General features: G+C 37.4%; 1 protein-coding gene, 1 long non-coding RNA gene and 1 pseudogene across 4 annotated transcripts; 1 reads left to right on the top strand and 2 right to left on the bottom strand.

Annotated features, from left to right (window-relative positions):
* Positions 1–1,265: 1,265 nt before the first annotated feature.
* Positions 1,266–3,214, bottom strand: LOC110207955 (uncharacterized). Its single transcript, XR_002324377.2, has 3 exons — positions 3,147–3,214; positions 2,221–2,244; positions 1,266–1,352 (listed from the first exon to the last, which is right to left on the bottom strand). It is a non-coding gene; the product is annotated as an uncharacterized LOC110207955 (long non-coding RNA).
* CTXN2 (cortexin 2) lies at positions 2,962–24,417 on the top strand. Of its 3 annotated transcripts, none has more exons than XM_020985467.2 (2): positions 2,962–3,290; positions 23,943–24,417. In XM_020985467.2, the coding sequence occupies exon 2, from the start codon at positions 24,000–24,002 to the stop codon at positions 24,243–24,245; it is 246 nt and encodes an 81-aa protein (XP_020841126.1). In that variant the 5' UTR covers positions 2,962–3,290; positions 23,943–23,999; the 3' UTR covers positions 24,246–24,417. The 3 variants fall into 3 exon arrangements, with proteins under 3 accessions (XP_020841126.1, XP_020841177.1, XP_078007392.1); XM_020985518.2 differs by lacking the exon at positions 2,962–3,290 and adding an exon at positions 3,762–4,039; XM_078151266.1 differs by lacking the exon at positions 2,962–3,290 and adding an exon at positions 10,062–10,434.
* LOC110206946 (GATA zinc finger domain-containing protein 1 pseudogene) lies at positions 22,308–22,915 on the bottom strand (annotated as a pseudogene).
* Positions 24,418–25,765: the final 1,348 nt, after the last annotated feature.

Raw genomic sequence — 25,765 nt, 5'->3', positions numbered from 1 at the left:
GTGGTAAAGGAAGAGTTTTGTAAACCTGAAAATGCTGAATAAATGTGGGTTGTTCTTAGCATAAGCGCTTTTTCCACTATGAGCCACTTTACAGATTTGGCAAAGCAACAACAACAATTACCTTGAAAAAAAGACCAAGGTTATGAACTTTACCCTAAGGAAAGCTATATTCAATTAGAGCTTTCTTTTGGCAAAGAGTCAAAAGCTGTCACTTTTTCAAATGAAGCAAGTATGGACCAATAAAAGAAAAAAAGAAAAAAACTCCTGTGCCACCTTTAAGAAGCAAGCTTCTAGTATATGGCATCTGATATCCAATCAGTATACAGGTAAATGCTTTCTAGAAAGACAGTGTTATCCAACTTTCTAAATGGTGTGAAATGTGTACCATCCATTTACATAACAACAAGATTCCTAAGTACTTTCATCATATCAAACTGAAGTAATACTTCAGTACCTGAAGGATCTGTGATCTCATCAAAGTGGCTATTCTCTTCAATGGCACAGATTACTCCACTTATGACTACCCATTCTGCCCATTCAGTGACTCTACCCTTGCCTGACCATAAATTCTTCACAGAGGAGTCCACCCACCCAATATTTTTGAGTTCTCTTGATGTTAGATGGTACTAGGGAGCACATAGATGGTCAATTACTTGCTCCACACTCAATACATGGCCAGTCTGCCTTTTTCTATAGATAGATATCTTTTACACTTCTGCATAATTCCCCATTTATATTGCAGCATACTCACATCCACTATGCATTTTTCTGTTGCCTTTTGAGTATTTCTTAACTTCAGTTTTCTGGAGATTGTAGTATTCTATGACTCACAGCCACAAAATACCACCAGAATATTCATGTTAAAAATATAAGCATTCGTTTCAAGGGAAAGTTTGAGTCATTAAAAGTACAGTGAAATTTTACAAAGGCAATAGGCTCCACTCTTCTCTTTCCATTCATTCTTCCCCATTATATGTACATGGAGCCATAACTAATATCAAAAGGCAAGACAAGGCCACCAACCATTTAGTAGACAAACACCAACTGACAATTAGCTTGTAAAAGGTAATAGAATCAGTACATACTTATTGAAGCTCAGTTTATGGGCTGTACTGGGCTAGCTTTGGCTTTTTATTTTTTTAAAGAATGATGGACAACAGGTTAGTCAGAATACCTTCTGTGTGAAAAGCTGTAGTAGGGTCAAACTAAAAACAGTATGGCACTTAGTATTCAATATGGCCATATGTAAGCACCTAGTATTACCTTATCTTTTATCTTCAGGCCTTAAGAGTCCATCTCAATTGTTCAATTCTTGAAGTAATAGTGGGAGTTTTATGGTCATATCTATTAAACTATAAACAGAAACAGATCATTATTTTTCCACTTTATGCATAATCATTAAACTTTGAAACATGAAAATACCATGAAGTTACATCAACATATATTCCTAGCTAATGACCATCAGTAATAGGTCAGAAAAAGAAAAACAACATTTTGGGAAAATCTGCAGATGTTTTAACTTATAGGCTTATGTAATCAAAATAGACAGGAAGCCTTGAAATTGAGTATAAAGAAACCACCAGAGCCTTAAGTGTGCTCAAGTATATTGGAGGAAGGGTTGGAGGTATCAATAGTTTTTGAATATGCAAGGTATTTTATGATAGGCAGCATGATAGGCAGTCAACTTTTGAATTGGGAAGACCTGGGTTCAAGTTTTGCTTCTGAGAACTCCTGGCCATGTAGCCATAGACAAGTCACATAATCTCTCATTGCCCTAGGCAATTTTCTAAGATTACAAATTAAAGAGAAAGGAGTACATCTTTATTGGCAGAGAGAAATTCCTTAGTAAAAATTTTCCATACAAGTGAAATAGGTCTAGCCTGTGTATTTCAAAATATAATCTGTGTCTTTTCTTAAGAAAAACTTTCCCCATGTTATATACTGAAAAAAAAACTTCATAGAAGCTTAGTCTTCAGAATCCTCTCTAGAGACTGTGTGCTAATGAGAAAAACACAGAGGAATATTCAAATTAAATTTGTAAGGTAAATAGATTCTAAAATGCCAGAAATGAGGATTTGGAAGTCAGTATAAACCATTTCCTGAAAATAATATCAGAAGCATAATAGGATCAGTGGAAACACTGTTGGATTTGGAATTAAAAGACCTAGATTAGAATTCTGACTGCTGCTTAGTGCCTATGACTGTAGGCAACTACTTTACCTGTCTGGGCCTCAGTTTCATCATCTGAAAAAAAAAAAAGAAATAGGAGGATTGGACTAGATCTCTGAATTCCCTTTCAGCTTTAAGCCTATGGTTCTATGCATGTCCTTTAGCTAAGTCCTTCAGTTTAATGCTGTCCTTAGTTACAAAACTGTCCTCCACTTAGGCGCTATGCAAGCAGCTTCAGCACCACCAACAGCGCCCAGTGATATGCTGCTGGGAAGGTTTTTTGTCTTTTGGGGGTTTTGGTGAACATGCGTTTTTGGATTTTTTGTTATTGTTGTTTATCCTTCCCTTCTCTCTTTTCCTCCCTTCTGTCTTTCCTTTATTTTCTCCTTCCTACCTTCCCATCATCCTTCTTCCCTTATTTGTCCTTAGAGAGGACTGAGAGAAGGTCAAAATGACGCATCCTGTTCTCAGCTAAATCTCTTTTGGCTGTAAGGCTCAGGAGATACTAGCACAAGCTGAACTGGAAGATACTGCCTCGGCACACAGAATAATACTAGGGACATGGCAGGAGACCTAGAGAGGATTTTAGCGATCAATTAATTAGACTCCTGCTGCTTCAGGAAGTCAATGTGGCAATGAACCCTAATTGCTAACCTGAGATATTTGATGTAAATGGAAATCAGCTCTTTTTCTTTTTTCAAAACTGGAGAAATGTTAAAAGACACATAAGCCTGTTGCTAATATAGCCCAGACTTCCTTTCCTTTTTTAGTTCCCACCCCTTCCTTCCCTCCCATACATAGCCAGACACAGACTCAGACATACGCATACCCACACACAAATACGTACACACACCCACACAGAGAAAAATACGCACACGTACACATATATACATTTCCACACAAACAGACACAGACAAGAGCTCTTATCTACTCACTCCCACACATATATACACATACACACAGAAATAAGTACATACACACGTAGGCCAGGGAAGATTCCACATAGGTACACAGGATAAGCCTTTTGCATTGCTCCTGAAACAGATCATCTAATACAGAGAAGCCTGCAAACACTTTAGTCAATTCGCTGGATTTCATCTCCATGGCAACAAGCATGGAAGGTGAGACATTGCCGCCTGTGAAGTAACTTTCTCCCCACCCCCTGCATGAATAGACAGGGAGGGCATGGGTCTCACTCCATATCCTCAGGATCTTACTTTTCTGAAGCAAACAGGTCTGCAAGCCCAGGAATCCATTCTAGGGGAAAGAGCCCTGCTGCCGCTGCTGCTGCTGTTGCTGCTGGGTGTGTGGTGTGGTGTATGTTTATGTGTGCAGTCAGCTTGCTGATGCTTCTCACGTAATGTTTTGTAGGAAGTTTCCACGCTTCTTCAGTTTAATCTATGAGAGAGAGATAGAGACAGAGAGAGAGAGAGGGAGAGGGAGAGGGAGAGGGAGAGGGAGAGGGAGAGGGAGAGAGAGAGAGAGAGAGAGAGAGAGAGAGAGAAGAGAGAGAGAGAGAGAGACAGAGAGAGAGACAGAGAGAGAGAGACAGAGAGAGAGAGAGAGAGAGAGAGAGAGAGAGAAGAGAGAGAGAGCGAGAGAGCGCGCTAAGGACAAGCAAGACAGAACAGAATGATAATGAAGGTCTGGGTTTTTGTCCTTAAGATACCTTGAGAATTTCCAAGTTTTCCACTGCCTTGAAAAGAATGAGGGTGGCAGCTCTATAGGGACCACCTCCAGACTCTCTCAAGAGAGAACTCTGGGGATCCAGTTTGGGGACTGTTATTGAGTGGATCTTACCAGATCTTGAGGTTTTAGGTCTCTGGGAAGCCCTGAAACTTTTACACTACATCAAGATGAAGACATCTGGGTTTGTACTTTCAGGTTTTCCTTTGATTCTAACATACGTATACCTCATAATCGATAAATGAGCTCTGTGTAAAGATGGATTAGTATAACTTTGCCTCTGTACCTTCCATAGGATTTAATGATCTTTGCATTTGGTGTGCTGGTGGTATTTATTTTGAGTCTGGGTTAATGTATATGTTTCCTCATATGAAATGATGCAGTGTCTGGTCTCTCATTTGCATGGTGAGAGTGCATCTCTCATTCAAAATATTAAATTACCCTACAACCACAAAAATCAGACTCTATCTTAATTTCATTGGTTTCAGGGATAATATTTGAAAGCCACTTATGGAGGAAAAACCTGTTGATTAAAGTAATTTCTTGTTTAAAAAACTATATATATATATATATATATATATATATATATATATATATATATGATTTTCAGTACTAATCTCAGATGCTTTGTATTGTTGGTGATGCAGGTGAAACAGTGAATTGTATCAATTTATGAATATCGAATTAAAAAAATATAACCTAGTTAATAAACTTATTTCCATCAGAAAACTACTATCCACAAGATACCTGTGCGTAAAAACAAAAATATTATATATAAAGGTGATTCTATCTTTGTTTGGAAGCTTTCTTCTGTAACTATGTTTGAAAGATGCATTGAAAATAGCAGGCTTAATAAATAATTACTGAATGACTATGATACATGTTACTTATCAGGAAAATACAATTTGTATTTCTATTTGGTGCTTTAATTTTTTTTTTAATAATACTTGATAACCATTTAGCAACTGAATGAAAGTATGGGACCCTGACAACCATTGGGCCACTGGGGCCCAATCCTGTGACTCATCAAAACTCCCAAGTTTCACTGAATGACAATTACATTTGTTGCCTGTGGGGAACAATTGTTTTTGCTCTGATAATCAATCTAATCAATTAATGCTAGAGTATATATATATATATATATATATATATATATATATATATATATGTACATATATATATACATTCATAGGCATATATTCCTGAAAATATGGCTTAACCCAGAACTTTACTCTTCAGTAGTATGTCAAAACACCATAATTAAAGTAAATTTTTTAAAAAGAAGTTTTTCAATCCTAATTTTAAAGATGATGAATGAAATCTGCTAATAAATACTGCAAAACTTTTCATTTTATTCATTTAGGCAACTTGGCATAGTCTACAAATGTTTTAGAATGTCTCCCCTCCTCCTAGCTTATAGTCTATTTGACTCTTTTTAAATTTAAGTTTTTGTTTTATTTTAGTCTTTAAACATTTCTCTAATTTCAGCAGTTCTTAGCCTTTTGTGTGTGTATGTCATGGACTCCTTTGACCCCATAAGTTTCTAGTGAAATCTATGCATTCCTTCTCAGAATAATATTTTAAGCGCATAAAATAAAAAGATGGGATTACAAAGGAAACTAATGATTTTGGAATATAGTTTTATATCTATATCTATATATATTTAGAACTCTCATCTTAGATGGATTGACTTTTATTGTTTTGTGTACTCATCCAGAATATCATTGCCCTCAGAAGATTCGTGTTCTATTGCTCAATTTCTAAGAGTTCAGGGTGTTTGCCATCTCTCTAGTATAGGTAAAATTTAAAAGCCCTTTGATTTAGGCCATATGTGCAGAACTCTGGAATTTTTCTTTCCCATTTTCCTATTTCTACCAATGATTTAAAAATGTCTTTCATTAAAAATTGACAGATGATTTTTAGGCTTTCTGCTGGCTTTCAGAAACTCGTCTGTTGTGATTCATATCAACTTGTCTTAATGTGAACGAGTTCATCACAAGTTGCTTTTCAGTAGTCTTGAAGGAATTCTGTAACTATGAAGACATTCATCAGGAAATTCTCAAAAAAAAAGTCAAACTGAGTGTTGCCCTCTCAGGCTTGCCTTCTCGTAGATCAAGTGAAATGGAAAACTGAGACTATTAGTCAGATATTCCAAGCCCTAAAAAGAAACTGAAAGTGTTAGCTATGTTTTCTCTGCTGATACAAATAACACCTGTGACAACACCCAGATTTTTTTTTTTTACAGTTTTTTTGTGCCATGGTGTTGTTATTTGTTGTCTTCTTTTTTCCGTCACTTTTTTTTAACATGACAGGGTTCAGAATACAATTTTATTTTTTTCTCTTTAAGGCATTTTTTATTAAAGAAAAATACCCTCTCCGCTCCCCCAAAAACTCTTTTTTTTTTGGTTGTTTGGAAATGAAAATTTCATACTAGCTTGAACCTCAGAGGAATGAGCTCCATTTAGAACTTCAGCAAATGCAACTTTTTTTAAACATGTGTTTATGAAAAGCTTTCAGTTGAGTACTTCAATTTGGTAATTCACTGAGGAAAATAGATAGTTTAAATAAGATAAAGTCCCTGCCTTCATAAAGCTTACAGTCTAGCACAGGGAGATAAAGTTATAGATATAACAATGCATAATGAGTACATCATGACAAGGTATTATAAGGGATCCAAGGGGAATGGACATTGGCAGCAAGAGGAATAAAGGTTGTTGTTGTTGTTTGGCCTTCCTTCTCAAAAAGAACCATGGCATCAGGAAGGTGATGCCATGACAAGCAAGTGAATTGGATGTAAGTGAGGGAGGGCTGTGCAGTCACCAGCCTAACTCTCTTCTTCAGAGCCATCTGGGTCCAGTGGTGAGATATAGATCAGGATAACTGGAGATGGCCCTGATGTAGTGGAGATCTTGCCCTTTAACAGGTCTCAGTTTGACTGGGGCAGTGTCCATTCAGTGATTAAGGCTAGGTAAGAAAAGGGAGGAATAAAGGAAGCCTGAAAAAAAAAGTGGTATTTTATTTCAACCAATCAATAAATACTTACTAAACACTTACAATGTGTAAGGCACTGTGCTATGTCCTAATGATATGAATACAATGAATGGAAGAATTCCTACTGCAAGTATCTTGCATTCTAAAGGGGTAAAAGATTGGCAGGAAGTCAATAGGTACAGAGGGAAAGAGAAGTATAAGCAAAAGCAAAAAGGTATGAAGTTTCATGGCACATTTTGAGGGCAGAAATTAAGTCAATTCCTTCCCTTCTTTTCCCTCCTTCCTATCCCTCTGTTCACATAGAGTATCACACCCTTACCTGCCAGTGCTCAGCCCAAAGGAACATAAATTTTAATGGCTGAAATCAAGAAGATATCTTGGAGCTTACAGTCTAGATTTCTTTCTTAATGACTGTGCCTTAAACTCAATTCACTCTGGCTCTCATTGATTGGCCAACAATAGGTCCTAGTCCAAGCCCATTTGGTGGTCATAGTTTGGGCCCTGATGGCACAGAGTGAATGTAAACAGTAATTGTTTTTGTTTTTGCCTGGTCTTCCCCTCCCAGGATGATTTTTTTTGATTAGGTAGAAGAGGCCATTCCTTGGCTCACTTCTTATCTAGCCTTAATCAGTGAAATGGACATTGCCTCTGTCAAAATGAGAACTCAGAAAGACCTTAGCTGAAAAAGGCTGAGATCTCCCACTGAATCTAGGGCCATCTCCAGTCATCTTGATCTATATCTTGCCACTAGACCCAGATGGCTCCAAAGGAGAAAGTGAGGCTGGTGACTTTGAGTAGCCCTCCCTCACTTAAATCCAATTCACTTGCAAGTCATGACATCACCTTCCTGATATCATGGTCCTCTTCCCAGAACAAAGGACAAACAACAACAACAATTGCCAGACTAATTATTTTTCCTTATACATAGCTTTGGTGATGTCACTTCACTCAAAAATATTCAGGGGCTCCTTATTCTTAAAGTTTAATTCTTTTGCCTTGCATTCATGTGCCACTACAATCTGGTTCCATGTGTTAGCTTGCTCAGATGTGTAGCAGCAAGGGCCTATACTAGGGTAATTGTAGTAGGAATGAAGAAGAGAATATGGTATAATAGGTGCTGCAGAGGTCAGATCAAAAGGACTTGATAATTTTTTAAATATAAGAGAGGCAGAGATAAGATTCAAAAATAATCCCTGGGTTATAAACATACTAGAGGGCTTCCTCTCTGCAGGTGAATGCTTACCCCAGATTCCACACTCCTAAAAGATAGCTCACAAGTCTCTATCATTCAATTTACCTTTAATAGTTGGCCAGAGGACACAATTAGTTCAGAGAAAAGGTACTGACTGAGCTACTGTTCAAAAGAACAGTAACTACACAGTATTGCCCCCTTAATCTTGAGATACAATCACCCACAAAGACACACAGTATCCACAGGAAGAGTGAGCATACATCGGGGTAGCTAGGTGGTGCAGTGCATAGAGCACCGGCCCTGAAGTCAGGAGTACCTGAGTTCAAATCTGGCCTCAGACCAAACATTTGAAACTTACTAGCTGTGTGACCCTGGGCAAGTCACTTAACCCCAATTGCTTAAAAAAAAAGAGTGCACAAATAGGGAGGCTCACATTTAGGGAACATATATGGTCAAGGCAACTCCCAGCTCTGATGTTGCAGGTTTGCAATGTCCTTCTCTTCTCATGCTATCCTAGCATTTCTCCCTCTAAGTACAGCATCTCAGCTGGGCACTTTGATCCATTGGGTGCCCTGCTATGCTTACTCCTTTCAAAGTATGGTATCTCCTACTGGACAAGTAACTAACTCTGCAAGGTCATTGGTAATGGCGGGGATAAAGGGGTGGAGAGATGGAGAAAGAAGACAAAAAAAAAACCCTTCCAAAAGGCTGAGTGTTTCTCTCTCAAGATTTGTGTTCAGGGGTGTGCTAGAGCCTGCTCAAACCCTCTGAAATCAGTAAACACTGCAAACTAGGGCTTGATTTATTTTTTGTGGATTGTTTGGACTCTAGAATCTAGACTATATGCTTAAGAAAGCAATAAATAAAATGTTAGTAATACAGATTATACTTAAAAGTGTGTTGGTTCATAAGTTGTGTATTTCACCCATTCCCCCCCCCCACCTCCCTGAGAGCCACTTGGTTTTTTGGGGGTTTTTTATATAAATTTATTTATTTATTTTTAATTTTCAACATTCACTTCCACAAGATTTTAAGTTCCAAATTTCCTCCCCATCTCGTCCCTCCCCCTACTCCAAGATGGCATGCATCCTGAGTACCCCTTCTCCTAATCTGCCCTCCCTTCTCTTATCCCCTTCCCCTTCAATTTTTCTGCAGGGCAGAATAGATTTCTATACCCCATTTCCTATATATCTTATTTACCAGTTGCATGTGAAAGCAATTTTTTTAAAACTTTTGTTTTTAAAATTTTGGGTTCCAAATTTTTTTCCTTCCTCCCTTCCCACCCACCCTCACTGAGAAGGCAAGCAATTCAATACAGGTTATACATGTGTAGTCATATAAAACACTTCCATAGTAGTCATGTGAAAAACTAAGTATATTTCCCTTCATTCTATCCTGCCCTCCATTTATTCTATTCCAGAGAGCCACATGTTAAAATTTACCAGCCTAACTATGAGTTCCATACATGGCTCTCTTCTCAGCTGCCACAATACACATTTCTCTGAGCTGTCTCCTGCTTCCTTAGAGAGTTTTGCATTTTAAAGGATACTTGGGGTGTGGACAATCCTTCAGTCAGCCAATGGCTACCTGCCTTATAATTCCATCAAGTTTGATTTAACAATATTTTCATGCCTCATAAAATAGAAGCACTTCTTTACACTCTCTTTGGGACTAACACCTTATTGTCTCTGTTTCCTTCCTTTATTTCCTATCATTTTATTTCATTTCGTCAAATGAACTAAAGGAAAATAAGGTTATCAGGAGTCCTCTGATCAACCTATCATCTATCATCACTTTCCTCCACCCTCTACAATAATTATCACATATAGCACTCAAAGTCTTGCAAATTGTTTTTTAAATTCATTCTCATGTGCATATCTGGAATAACCCTATGATATAGGTATTGCAGGTGTTAGCATCTTCATCTTAAAGATTAAGAGACTGAGTCCCAGAGACCGCATTTCCAGTGCTCTTGGCACTGACTGTCACTATGAAAGACAGGGAGAATGATTTTTCCAGAGATAGAAATAACTGTCAGCAGGAAGAGCAGGTTTAGGGGAAAAAATAAGGAACTTTGTTTGGGTCATGTTAAGTTTGAAATACAAGGATTAGAAACATAAGTTTAAGAGTTACCTGCACGGAGATGAGTAACTGAATCTGAGAGAACACACGAAATTGCCAACAAAGTGTTGAGCCTTGGAAAACAGCCACCTTAAGGAGTTGGGAAGAGAGTGAGAAATCAGCAAACGAAATGGAGAAGGATCTGTACTGAAGTTAGGAGTCAAAGCAGGAGATTGTCTTTGAAATCAAAGGAAGAGACAACATATTTAGAAGAAGGGGTGTTCCACTGTGTCAAATATTGAAGAAAAGCTGAAGATGAGGACTGAAAAAAAAAGGTAATGGGAACTGGTAATTAGATTCTTGCCAATCTTAGAGAATGCACTTTCAATAAAGAAGTGAGTGGCAGAGGTCAAACTGCCAAGGTACACTGAGGAGAGAGTGTGTGGTGAAGAAATGGAGACATTAGGTATAAATAACTTTCTTCACTTAGTTTGAGAAGGAAGGAAGGAGAGATATAGGATAGAAAAGTCAAGAAAAGTGTATTATTTGGTAATTAGGGATACCTTAGCATGTTTTCTGGCAGATAAGGAGTCAGTGAAAAAGGATAGAAAGAGTATGAGGGAGAGAGAGGGAGAGAGAGAGAGAGAGAGAGAGAAAGAGAGAGAGAGAGAGAGAGAGAGAGAGAGAGAGAGAGAGAGAGAGAGAGAGAGAGAGAGAGAGAGAGAGAGGTGCTGGAGGGTAATTAGGTGGCAAAGTGATTAGAGCACCTCGAGTCAGGAACCTGAGTTCAAACCTAGCCTCAGACATGCAGTAGTTGAACAACCCCAGTTTCCTTTGTCTATAAAATGAGAATAATAATAGTACCTATCTCCCAAGATGGTAATGAGGATAAAATGAGATCATTTAAAGAGCACTCTGCAAACCTTAAATTGCTATAAAGGATAGCTATTATTGATAAGATTCTAGACCTAGAAGAGGAAACAGAGAATGAGTTGAGAGCACAGTTAAAAAGATAACCTTTAGTCAGAAATAACAGATATCTCTTCTTTTGGAAAGGAGGAGAGAGTGAGTGAATGATGATTCAACTCAATTAAAGAAATTCAGTTCAGTGCAACAAAGTCAGGATGACCTGGGTTCAAGTCCTGACTCTGACAAAAGATAGCTTCCAAACTCTCAGCAAGCCACTTAAACTCTCAGTGTCCCCTAGAGAATATCTAAGACTATCACTTGCTGGTCAGGTGCTGATTTGAACTGGTTGAAGATGTTTACACAGTGGGAATGAAATCACAAGTCTGATCCCTCCCCTCCAAAAATTAAATTAAATTTAAAAAAACCCCCAACAACCACCAACCTTCTGAAATTTGTGGTCCATTTGTTGACAATCCATCTACTCCTTAACTTCCTGAAATCTTACTACTCTTCTTTCTGCTTCCTGAAATCACTAATTATCTTTTAATTGCCAAATCTGGTGACTTTTCTCCCTTCCATTCTCCTTGATGCCCCATGGTATTTGACCACCCCCTCTATATGAAATTTTCTCTTTCTCTTGCCTCTGGGATATGGAGCTATGCTGGGTCTCCTCCAGCATCTTTATCTGACCCTTTTTCTGGCTTCCTTAGATAATGTCCGAAGGTAGGGTGCAAAAAAGACTGTTGTCCTCTCTAAGTTTTTTCCTCTAGAGAATTCACTCATAAGATTTCAACTGTGACTTTTATCTAGATGTGTGATGTGACTCTAAAATCTGTATCCTTGTTATTTATTTCATATCTAGTCTTCTATAATTAACTGCCTAGTAAACTTCTTCATTTTGCTGCATTAAAGCTGCCAAATAATCTAAAACTGAACTTATCATCCTCAGTTGCCAGTAACTGGGCCACTGATTTGAATTTCCCTATTTCTGTGAGTGGCTCTGTTACTACTTGGTTGATGAAGCTTGAAACCCTGGAGTCATCATTGCTTTTTTCTTCCTTTTCCTCTATGTTGTTGTTGTGTTGTTTCAGTCATGTCCAACTCTTTGTGACCCTATTTGGGGTCTTCTTGGCAAAGATATTAGAGTAGTTTGCTATTTCTTCCTCCAGCCCATTCTGCAGATGAGGAAACTGAGGCAAACAGGCTTATATAACTTATCCAAAGTCACACCGCTAGTATCTGAAGCCGAATTTGAACTAAGGTCCTCCTGACTCCAGACTCCAGCTGTCTCTGCCACCGAGCCACCCCTTGTCACCATACCTAATCACTAATCATAAGCAACATTTCTTTATATTATATTTTGCATCTTGCTCTTCTATTTTATTCCTAGGGAAAACTCCTTTGTTTAGGCTGCTATTATATCATGGATGGATTACCCTCAAAAATAGTGTCTTGTCTCTAGCTTTTCACACATCCATTCTGTTTTTCACATAATAGCTACATTAATTTTCCTAATACTTTATATTGTCCCTTTCCTACTCAAAGTCCTTCACTTGGCATGCAAGGCACTCCATAATTGGGGGTATTCTGGTACATGTTTAGCAACCAACTCTCTAAAAAATGTATGCACAACATACTTTTAAATTTAATCTGTATTGTTACCATTTTACCCATCACTTTCTTACTTCTGTGCAATCAACAAATCAATAAATCAAGCTCTGATCTGTAGCATTTCCCAGTTTCCAAGATGTAAATGCTCACACTAAAAATTTAATAACCACAGAATGAGTCAACCCTACCTTTACATCTCTATTTTATCTCTATTCCCCTACACAAATATTCTACTCTAGTTCAGCAAGTCAACTCACTATCCATGATCTTATGAAAGCAGTACCTTTTCTACCACTGCAAATCACAATATCTCCTCAACTTGTCTGACTTTTATCTATCTCTCTCATAAATCCTCATGGGAGAGTTCACCCAGTATAGTAGGATCATTCTTTTAAATTCTGAATCTTATATACAGGACTTACACTGTCTACCTCTTAATACAATTAATTTAATTAATACCTCTTAATTGTCCAGCTCAACACATGACTCTCCTGCCTCCTTTTCTAATAAAAATCTCCTGGATATTATCTTTTACACCACTTCTTGTATTCAATATTGGTAATATGCAATGTCCTTTCATTCCAACTCTTTGGGTAACTTAAAATATTGATTCCTCCCAGAGATGGTGGTATTTCATAATTTTCCATCATATGGTATCAAGTAAAAGAATATTGGCATTCAAAAGATGGGGTTTTGTTTCAAGCAGTCGATTTGGATTATTGAGAGCATTATAGAATCCTTCAAATGCAATCTAATCCACTTTCTCCCCAGCCCATTTAATTTTGGGGCTAGCTCATTGACTACCTGCAACATCCATAAAATGAGGACCACTTCATAATAAAATGAGGACAGGAAACTGTCCATAGAACTATATGTTATCATACAGACAAAAGGTTCTTTAATTACCCAGATACACAGCTATAGTCTTCTTCCCTAATTCTTCTCTAGTCTAAACATCTCCTCTTCCTCCAACTGATCTATACTTGATCAGATCTAGAGGCTCTTTTTTTGGGGGGGGGCTAGGCAATGGGGTTAAGTGACTTGCCCAGGGTCATACAGCTAGTAAGTATCTTAGAACATATTTAAACAGTCTTCCTAACTCTAGGCCCAGCACTATATCCACTGAGCCATCTAACTCCCATGCCTGGAGCATTGTAGGCTTTTAATAAATGCTCATTTCCTTCTCTACCCCCAACCCCCTAATACTTTGCTGAACTACACTACAGCATTCCTCTGATCAATCCACTCAGTAAGCTTTGTCAAAAAAGACAATAAGGTTGACCTGGAGTGACCTATTCTTGATGAAGCTACTCTGGCTCATTGCAATCACTGCTTCCTTTTTAGGTGTTCACTATCTCTTTAATAGTCCATTCTAGAATTTTGATGGGAATTAAGCTCACTAGTCTATAGTTATAGACTTTTATCCCTCCCCCCCTTTTTTTTTGGTAGATCAGGACAAGATCGACTCATTTCTAGGATTTCAAAGACTCTCTTCATGGTCTTTCAAAGATCATTGAAAGTGGCTTAGCCATCAACTATGTAAAATTTTTTAATACCCTAGTACTTAAAGCACTTTGCAAATATTAAAGTACTAGGCAAATGTTAATTAGCAGCTTTATTACCCCAGAATACAGTTCAGCTAGTCTGGCCTGACAACTTAACCTCATCAAGGGTAGCTAAATACTGTCTTATTATCTCCCTACTTATCTTGGTATGACACTTCTTATTAGAATTTTTTTCAGTCTTTTCCATTCTAAAGATCATTCTGACTGGCATAGAAAATATAAGTGAAGATTTCAGTAGTTCTGACATTTCTCCTATTGTCTATTATCATCTCATCTACCTGAGCAACAGTCCCATTCCTCTTTTGATCCTTCTCTTTTCCTGAATTAATTTAAAAAATTCTTATTATCTTTATCTTCAATCACCAATCTCAACTCATTCTTAGTTTTAGTACTCTTGGCAATGTTTCTACATAACCATTTTTGTATTCATCTTCTATTACTTGCTTTTGCTTTATGCTATCTTCTGAACATTTGTTAAAAAATCTAAGATGATTGATGAGTTTCAATGGGATCTGCATTAGTCTTTTTAGACTATTCCCCTTTTCTTTTTTATGGGAATTATTTCTTTTTATGTCTTCAGATATTTATTCTTAAAGGCTTCCCATCCTTCCTGGACTAACTTTCCCCTTAGAGTATCAGTCCATCATTTCATGCCTATTATTTTTTTGAAGCCTTTGAGATCGGTTCTCTCAAAATATAAGGTAGATGTCAGACCATACCCAAGTTTCCTTTCCTCTTTTACAGATTCTAAGATGATATGGTTCCCATATTTCACCACTGAAACCAGTTACTACTTGTCATTGAGAAGTAAGAATAAAAGTTACTCTCAATTATTCTACCTTTTGAAGGATGAAGCTATTGTTACGGAATATCAAGAATTATTACCTACTATGCAGGGCACATAGATTGTGCGGTGAATAGACTGTTGGGCCTGAAGTCACTCTGAATTCATATCTAGCCCCATATACTTACTATCTGTGTCCTGGGCAAGCCACTTACCCGTTTGCCTCAATTCGTCCTTTGTAAAATGAGCTGGAGAAGGAAATGGCAAATCACTCCAGCATCTTTGCCAAAAAAAAAAAAAACACAAATGTGATCACAAAGAGCTGGAAATGACTGAAATGACTGAACAGAAAAAGATCAGGTATTTGGATAATTGAAGTCCACCATAACTACTATATCATGCCTTTATTGCTAGGAATGGGGTCTATTCCCCATATTTCTAATTTATTTTTCTGTCTAGATCTAGTTACAATACCTCTTCCATTTCTTTCTCTGTTGATCTTTGTCCAAATGCTTTTCTACTGTCTTTTCTTCACTTGGTTCTTGATTTCCTCATATAAGTAAATCTCTTGCTGCCCACAGTTATACAGCATAAGTTTATTTCCACTTCCACAACATAGATGTCCAAATATTTGAAGATACTTCTCATGTTTTTCTTATTCTTCTATTTTCTAGGCCAAATATCCCAAGTTCTTTCATTTTTTCCCCCTAAATGATGTGGTTTCCAAACCCCTCACCCTTCCTGTTTCCCCATTCTGCATGTACTCTAGTTTGTCAAACTCACTTTTAAAATGGGGTGCCCAGAAATGAGCATTACACTCTAGATATGGTCTAAGACAAGAAACAGTGAAAACATTACTTCCTATGAGTTAGATACTATATCTGCATTAAAGTAGGCTAAGATTTTGTTGACTTTTTAAAAACAAGCTTATTGTCAGCTAAAATTATCTTTTTTTCTCCAAATGAACTAAGGCTCATAGATAAGGTTTCACATTTCTTTCTATTAAATTTTGTGTTGTTAGTTTGGGCTTATTATTCTAAGCTTATCAAGATAGTTTTGAATCTTGATTATATTATTGTTGGTATTAGCTTGTTTTTGAAAATAATGTCTGTTATGTCTTCATCAAAATGATTAATAAAAGTACTGAGTAGCTCAGATTCAAGGACAGAGCCTTGTGGTACTTCACCAGAGATAGATAATTGATAGGTAGTTATTAACTAACATTCTTTTCTTAAAAAACTGTTCTATCAACCCATGTAACAGTGCTTTAATTTAGTCTGTATTTTACCACCATGGATATCATAAAAGACTTTGTTAAATATTTTTGCTCAAATCAATATATGCTGTATGACATTTAACTGATTTATCAAACTATCAAAAAAGAAAATTTTGTTTTGTTAGAAGATTAAGTAGGTTAGCCTGGCATAATGTGGCTTGAGAATCTTGGCACTTAGACACGTGGCATTTAGAGCCATGTAGTCGATATACTCCTTTCTAAATTCTAACAAACTATCCTTTCAAGAATATGTCCCATACCAATCAAACTACCAAAAAAAATTTTACAGAGCTAGAAAAATATAATAACAAGATTTATTTGGAATAACAAAAGGTCCAGAATATCAAGGCAACTAATAAAAAGAAATGCAAGGGAAGGTGGCCTAGCCATTCCAGGTCTTAAATTGTATTATAAAGCAGCAATCATCAAAACTACTCGGTACTGGCTAAGAAATGGAGTGGAGGATCAGTGGAATAGGTTAAGTATGCAAGACACAGTAGTCAATGATTATAGTAATTTACTGTTCGATAAACCCAAAGACCCCAGCTTCTGGGATAAGAGCTCACTATTTGACAAACTACTGGAAAAACTGGAAAAGAATATGGCAGAAACTAGGCATAGACCAAAATCTCACACCATATGCCAAAATAAAGTCAAAATGGGTTCACGATTTAGATATAAAGGCTGATACTATAAGCAAACTGGGAGAGCAAGGAATAGTTTACCTGTCAGAACAGAAGAATTCATGACCAAACAGGAGATAGAGAATGCTATGAAATGCAAAATGGGTAGTTTTGATAGCATTAAATTGAAAAGTTTTTGCACAAACAAAGCCAATGCAACCAACATTAGGAGAGAAGTAGAAAACTGGGAAAGAAATTTTACAATCAGTGTGTCTAATAAGGGCCTCATTTCTAAAATACACAGAGAATTAAGTCAAATTTATAAGAATACAGGTCATTGCCCAGTTGATAAATGGGCAAAGGATATAAACAGGCAGTTCTCAGATGAAATTATAACCATTTATAGTCATATGAAAAAATGCTCTAAATCATTATTGATTAGAGAAATGCAAATCAAAACAACTCTGAGGTACCACATCACACCTATCAGATTGGGCAACATGACAAAACAGGAAAATGATAAATGTTGGACAAGATGTAGGAAAATTGGAACACTAATGCATTGTTGGTGGAGTTGTGAAATGATGCAATCATTTTGGAGAGTAATTTGGAACTATGCCCAAAGGGCTATAAAAATTTGCATACCAATAACACTTCTAGGGCTGTATCCCAAAGAGATTATAGGAATGGGTAAAGGTCCCACATGTACAAAAATAGTTATTGCAGCTCTTTTTGTGGTGGCAAAGAATTGGAAATTGAAGGGATGCCCATCAATCAGGGAATGGTTGAACAAATTGTAGTATATGAATGTAATGGAATACTATTGTGCTATAAGAAATGATGAGCAGGTGGACTTCATAAAAACCTGGAAAGACTTGTATGGACGGATGCTGAGTGAAGTGCGCAGAACCAGGAGAACATTGTTGTACAACATTGTGTGATGACTAACTTTGATAGACTTAGCTCTTCTCAGCAATGTAAGGATCTAAGATATCTCCAAAAGTCTCATGATGGAAAATGCTATCCATATCCAAAGAAAGAACCATGGAGTTTGAAAGCAGATCAAAACATACTATTTGCTCTTTTTTTTTCCTTCTGTTTTGTTTTATTTCCTCTTTCTTGTGGTTCCTTCTATAAGCTCTAATTCTTTCTTACAACATGACTAATGTGAAAATATGTTCAATAGGAATGTATAGCTAAATCAAATGTATAGACTATATCAGACTGCATGCCGTCTTGGGGAGGGACAGAGAGAAAAATTTAAAACTCAAAAGTTTATGGAAATGATTGTTGATAAATGAAAATAAATTAATTTTTAAAATATATCATAGAATTTAGCTCGAGATCAAAGTAAAGGTTATAAGATAACAATTTCTAAGACTTACCTTTTTTTTTCCTCTTTGGATATTGGAATATTAGTCACTTGTTGCTATTTTTGGCCATCATCCAATTCTCTATAACATTAAAATGAATAATAATAGTTCTGATGTTACTTTTACAAGTACTTCTGCACTTCGATATGTATTTCATTCAGACTTGGATAGCAGAGGGATGGTCCGTGGTGATTCAGGGTAAGCTGGTAGCTGGGTGGTTCAGAGAAGGGAGGCACGACCTCAAGAAGAAATAGCAGGAGTTTTAGGAACTGAGAGAAGGGTATAAGCACAAACAAGTTCAGTAAGCACATAAACCGGAGAGATGATGAAGTACCTGAATACTGTGGATATTGCAAGCTAAGGAGTTGGTCAGTCAGTCAGTCTACAAGTGTTAATCACCTTTGTATGCTAGGCACTGTGCTAAGAACTTGGGATATAAAGAAATGCAAAACCAAACCAAATCAAATGGGTCTTGCTCTCTAAGATCTCACAGTCTAGTAAAGGATAACATGCAAACAACTACTTACAAACAAGATAAAACCAAGACAAATCAGAGATAATCACAAAGGGAAGGGACTAGCATTAAGGGGGATCAGAAAAAGCTCTTGCAGAAGATGCGATTTTAGCCTGCACTGGAGGGAGGATAGGGAAGCAAGGTCATGGAGAGGAGGAGCAAGAGGATTCAAGGCTAGGGGGGAGCAACCAGTGGATGTCCAGAGTCGGGAGATGGAGTGTCTCGTTCTAGAACAGCTTTAAAAGCCATCGTTGTGGTCTTTAGAATTTTCCCCCTCAAGCTCAGCTCACTTAAGCTTTAAGCTGTGAGGCCACTAATAATTTATATAGCATGTTACATAGATTATCTTATTTGAGCTTCTTTAAAATGCTATGGGATAGATACTGTCCATGATCCCCAATTTACAGATGAGAAAACTTAGTCTACAAAGAGTAAGTGACTTGCCTGTAGTCACATTGTGTGTGAGGGATGGGATCTGAACTTATGTTTTCCTGATTGCACACCTAGAACTCAAACTCAGAGGAAAGGAATTAAATTTAAGGAGGATCAGAAAGGTTTCTTGTACAAGCTGAGACTTGAAGAAAGCCAGAGAATCCAGGAGTTATGCCATGCTGCCTCACCATTCTTAATGATTTATATTACTCTTTTGTATTTGACCTCGGTTGTACGCCCCCTTTTTCATCCTTTGTACATTTGTTTAGAAGTAAAATAGTATGTTTACATGGTTGTGAACAGGAATGAAATAGCCATTTGCCTACCCACCCAAGGTGAGTAAAAATATACTCCAGGTTAGTAGATAAGAATACTGATTTAATTCCTTTACTAACTGCATATCTCTCTTAAAAAAAAAAAAGCTCATTAAAAATCTGGGTGGACTGGTATGCTTTTTGACACTTGATGCTTTTTTAAGGTTGGTTCTTAGTCTAAGATACAAATAAGTTTTCATGTTACTCTTATTTGAATTGATTTTATTTTCCTTATTTGCTAATCATGGAAAATATTTGGCTTTTTTAAACCAACACTTCCTTCACCACAAATTACATATTTGTGAGTTCAGTGCACTTTCCTTTCAAGGTTCTGAGTAACTACTGTAATTTGTAGCTTCCCAAGGAGCTCAAGAGAAAACCACTCTACTTGGTTATATTATAGGTAAATTTGGGGCTGGAATATAAAGGATCTTGCATTTGGATTCAGGGGAGAAATTGTTTCACTTTAAGAAATGTCCTGTGGTTCATATTCTGTTGTCACTGAACAACTTGACTATTTCAGTGGTGTTGATTTTATCTAAGGGAACACTGCAGTCTAGTGGATTGGAATAACATTGGAACAAAAACAAGCAGATTTCAGTATCCCCCATGACAAACTGTAATCTAGGTAATTCCCTTAACTTACAGGGGCTGAGTCAGCATGAGGCCAAAATAACTGTTCTATTTAGCCAATTCAACCAAACGAGTCCAGGTAGGCTGTTCATCAGGACAACAACACAGCTTGTAGAAAGTACAGAAAGTATTCTCTCTCTCTGTCTCTGTCTGTCTGTCTGTCTCTGTCTCTGTCTCTCTCTGAATCCCCCTCCTTCTCTCTAGTCTCATTAGCTCCCATGGGCTCAATGATCATCACTATGATTCCTGAATCTATATATCTATCCATAGCTTCTCCTGAGCCCCATTTCTGTATCACCAACTGTCTGTTGGACATTTAAAATTGGCTGCCCAATAAACATCTCACACTCAACATGTCCAAAACAGAACTCATTGTCTTTTCCCCAAAACCTGCTCCTTGCCCATCTTTTTGTCAAGGGCACTGCTCTCCTTTCAGTCACCCCGGGTTCACAGTCTCAGTGTGATCCTTGGTTCCTCACTCCCCCTCACCTCACATAGCCAATCAGTCCCCAAATTAATTCTACTTCCACATTTTTTTCATGTTTTTCCCCTTCTCTCCACACCCCCAGCCACCACTCCAGTTCAGGTTAATTGGTCTCTCTGCCTCAAATCTTTAGCCTTTTCAATCCACCTTTCAGTGATTCAGTTGGCAAGTATTTATTAAGTACATGCTAAGTGTTTGGAACTGTGCTAAATGTTGGGAATAAAAAGAAAGGCAAATACATATCCTGTGTTGTCAGGAAGGTCACATTCTAATAAAGGAACCCACACACAACTGCCAAAGGGGTTTTTCTAACCATTGTCCTTCCAATGCTCTCATTAATATACTCAGTTCTGCTGAATCCATTATTACCTCTAAGATAAAATATAAACCCTTCTGTTTGACATTAAAACCTTTTTAAAAAATATATTTTAATCCAAAAGTTTTAAGCATTAGTATATCTCAGTTATTTACAATGATATTTACAGTGACTCACAACTACTCTTGTGGAAGACATAAATAGAGCGCTAAAATACAATGAATTTTAAGATTCAATTACAGTCAATTCTACTGGATACAAGCCAAAGCATGTACAGGAAAGGGATGAAAGACAGATGAATATGTTAAAACTTTTATATTTTAAAATCAGGGGAATGAAATGTCACTCACAGTTTTTGTCTGACAAGTAGGCGGCTTCAATCAGAGCCAAAGGAAAGGTCCTTGTGGTAGGCTGGGGCTGAGCTCCCTTTGCTCTCACCCAACTAACATATCCATGAGAAACATTTCTAAGATCCCTTTTTAAAGGATTAGGATTTGGTCATATGGTACACTAATAGCCTTCAGTCTGATCTGGTAATGAGCAGCAGCTTTGAACAAACTGAAGAGGTAGGAAATGTGGTCACCCTTTAAAAACGTTTCTACCATCAACAACTAGCCAACCTAATCACTCCTGTGGCACTTTTGGGAATATCCAAGGTTGCGTGGAATAAGCAAAGAAAGGCATCAGCTCAAACTTTGTTGGAAAGCTTTTAATAAAATATCTGGTGTGCCCAGACTCCTCCCCCAAAGCCCTTCTACTGTGATTCTAGCTACCACATTAGTTTTAGGTCATATTCACAATTCAGTAATACATACTCAGTGTATGTCACCATGGGATTTCCTATTTAATCTTTGTAGATATGGTTATGTTCGTTTCATAGGGCATGGCACAGTGTCACTATTGTAAATACAACAAAATGTTTATAGTTTTGTATTTATTTTTATGACATATTGGTCAAACTCAAACTTACTGGGGTCCAAGGACTAAACACCAACTAAGTAATACTTTGGGATGAGAAGCTAGCACCTGCCTCATCACATTGATGGCAGGAATCTATCCTGTGAAAAGCAGGGGCCACCTCCATCAGAAGCTTCCTCCAGTGCAGGACATCCTAACTCAGCACAGGAGACACCTATTCTATTCTACCCTAATCTATATAGGTACCTTTTCAGAATAATTCTTTGAAAAGGCTGATTGAAAATGAATGAAGAAAAAGCTAAGAAGATACTATTTACGTATTTGGTAATAATAAAAGGTTTTTTAAAAAGTTATTTCTTCAGCTAGCAACCAATTTCACTAAGTACACTGCTGGACATCTTGTAATGGTGTGCATAGAGGACAGAGGAAAATGGAGTCTTAAAAAGCCATCCTAGATTACAAGTTGTTGGCGACTGTTTATTTAATGGTTATTGCAGGAGTAAGCCCAACGTGAGTCCATGTGTACCCTTTCTCTGGTCTAGTGGGAACAGTGGGGAATGGTGAGGATCGAGACTTGAAATATTCTGAAGGTTCATGACAAATTCCAAATATTCCATCTTCCTTGGAAGATCTTCTTCTGGTCCTATGATATAAGATGCCAGATCAAACTGATCTTTGGGACTGGCCATCGTGGGGATGAGCCAAGTTAGCGCCGCACTCTTCTCGCAGTACTGGTCCTGGCTAAAGCCCCTTATCTGAGCACAGCACATTTTTCCATCTTGTTCATCAGCTACAGAAACAACATCTCCAATTTGATAATATACTCCCTTGTGAAATATTGATTCTGCAGTAATGATGGTGGAAACTACTTCAGGAGCTTTGATGGGATTCTTCAGCTTAAAGATGTGCCTGCGCCCCTTGCCCTTGGTGGACACCTTCTTCTCGGCCTCCGGGGCCGACTTGTACTTGGTGTCCCGCAGGCCCGCTGAGCGCCAGTGAGTCTCCTGCTTTCTCAGCGGCGGACACATCAAGGAGCCGGCGTGAGTGGCCGCAGGCGGGGGCATGACGCCGGGCCGCGCCTCGGACCGACCCTGAAAACCTTTTACAATCTGGCTCCAATCTACTTCTCCAGGCTTAATATACGTTATTTCCCTTCACATACTCTATCGTCCAATCAGATTAGCCTTCTTTCTCTTCTTCACATGGCTTTCCATCTTCTGTCTCCATGTCTTTGTGCTGGCTCTCCCCCTTAAGCCTAGAACACACTCCTTCTTCACCTCTGACACTTAAGAATACCTAGTTTTGTTCTAAGCTCATGTGTCATGCCACCCCCTTTGTGAAGCCTTCCCAGATCCCCCAATGGCTAATGCCTCTCCTCCCAAATCAATTTTCATTCCGTATATACTTACTTTATATGTAATTATACATGTAGATGAAATCTCTCCCATTGGAGTGGAAGTTCCTTGAGGGCAGACTTTCATTTTTAAGTTTTTAGCACAGTGTCTATTAAAGAGTAGACATTTAATAAATGCTTGTTGATTAAGGCAAAAATGTTCGTTTAACACAGTGGGTATTTTAGTTTACCTAATATCAAATAACTAGTTTAACAAGTTTAACCAGTTTAATGATTTTTTCCATCTAATTAATTAGTTGTTTTAGCTTCATATAGCTGTAGCTCCAGAGGCAATAAACAAATGAATAAATGAATAAAGGTATAGATAAAGAAATAAACATAATTAAATTGACCACTTTGACCAAATTCAATCAAAATGATCAGTCATCATATATCACATTATAGTATTGGGTAGATAGTAATACTACACATTTTTATATCACATCACATTGTATTATAGCGTGTTACAGTCTATTATTGTCATTGGACAAAATAAATTATTATTTGATAAGACTTCTGATCAATATCAGTCTTTGTGTATAATGACTTTTTTATATTTCATGCCAAAAGAGTTTAAAGATGGGAAGCTTTCTTCTTTTTTCTTTCTTTCCTTTTTTTTTTTTACAGTTTACTATTTTAATGACTACATTGTAAAGAATATTATTGTAACTAAACTGACTATATTTTTGTGTGTGTAGGCCAAGATATGACACAAACAGGAATCCTGAAGAATTCCAATGATGTGGTAGTAAATAATGAGTAGCAGCCACCATAGCAACGGACCAGCCAGCATGAGTGTCAACAAAGTTTCGGCTTTCTCATTGACATTGGAACAAAAAACAGGCTTTGCATTTGTGGGGATTCTATGCATTTTCTTGGGCCTTCTGATTATCAGATGCTTCAAAATCCTGCTGGACCCCTACAGTAGCATGCCTTCCTCTACTTGGGAAAATGAAGTGGAAGAGTTTGACAAAGGAACCTTTGAATATGCACTTGCATGAAGACCTTGCCTTCATTTTCATGTTTATTCAAGTTCAATGGAAAAAAAAATTCAAAAAAAAAACCAACCCCAACAACAACCTATGGCTCATACATCTGTAACCATCACTGATGCAATGAAGGGAAGCTTGTGGCATCTATTTGGTTAAATAAATGTCTAATAGGGTCAACTCATCATTGTATTCTATGGCACATTAATTTAAGATTTTCATGTTGGAAATTCAAGTGCTCCTATGTAGGGGATGAAGAGAGAGCTCTATAATGGTAGAATCATAAAACTTCTGAATAGGAAGGGTATTTTACTTTGGACAAGGCTCTTACTCTCTCTGGGCTTCAGGTTTTTTCATTTGTAAAATAAAGTTTGCCTAGATGGATCTCTAAAGTTCCACTTGGTGCTACAATCCATCTAATTGTAGCTCAACACCCACCAAAAGCGTAAATTCCATCAACAACATCTTGAACAAGTGGTCATTCATCACCTACTTGAAGACTTCTAGTGCCAGAGAACTCATTACTCCTCCTAGCCAACCATTCTACTTTATGAACACACTCATAGTTAAATAATTTTTTCTTGTGTTGATCTGAAATATCTCTCCTTGTAATTTAAGCTCATAGGATCATAGGTGGAATTGGAAAAGATCTCAGAGGCTATCTAATCCAACCCTCTCATTTTATAGATTCAGAAACTGAGGCTTGGAGAATTTAAGTGATTTGTCAAAGGCCAAAGAACAAATCTAATCCCTGTTTTGTATGAAAACCCTCCAAACATTTGAAAATTTAACCCTAGACTCCCCAGATCTTCTCTTCTCCAAGCTAAATATCCTCAGTTAAATTCAACTAATGAGCAGCTACGTGGTACAGTAGATAGAGCGCTGGGCCTTGAGTCAGGAAGACCTGAGTTCAAATCCAGGCTCAGATGCTTACTAGCTGTGTGACTCTGGGGAAGTAAATTAACCCTGTTTGCCTTGGTTTCCTCACCTGTAAAATGAACTGGAGAAAGAAATGACAAACCACTCCAATATCTTTGCCAAGAAAACCTCAAATGGGGTCACAAAGACTTGGACATGGCTGAAATAATACAACAAAATTAACTAATCTTTAATGACATTTTACCATTAAAGGTCTATCTTAAAGGTACAGCCAGATCCTGAGCTACACAAAGAAAATTTTTAAAAAACAACAACATTGAGCCATAGTCCTGCAAAGTACGTTAGAGATCATTGAGGCAAATCTCATTTAATGATAGAAAAAAAAAACCTGAGGGTCAAAAAGAATAAGAGATTTTCCACAGCACAGCTAATAAGTGGTAGAATCAGGACTGGAACCCAGATATTCTGACACCCAGTATAATGAATCTTCTACTGAACCAAGATGCCTCCCTCACTGTAACTTGAAGTTCAGTGGATTTATGCAGTAAAACTATGAAAAATTGGGACCTCTGAGCAAAATTCAATAACTTTGTTTAATTTTTAAGGGAAACATAAACATAAAATACTGTGCTAGAATGAACATCCCTATTAAA

This window comes from Phascolarctos cinereus, unplaced genomic scaffold, assembly GCF_003287225.1.
Source record: "Phascolarctos cinereus isolate Bilbo 61053 unplaced genomic scaffold, phaCin_HiC Scaffold_3;HRSCAF=262, whole genome shotgun sequence".
Classification (NCBI taxonomy): domain Eukaryota; kingdom Metazoa; phylum Chordata; class Mammalia; order Diprotodontia; family Phascolarctidae; genus Phascolarctos; species Phascolarctos cinereus.
The sequence above is the reverse complement of the archived record's forward strand: the minus strand, read 5'-3'. Positions and strand labels throughout refer to the sequence as shown.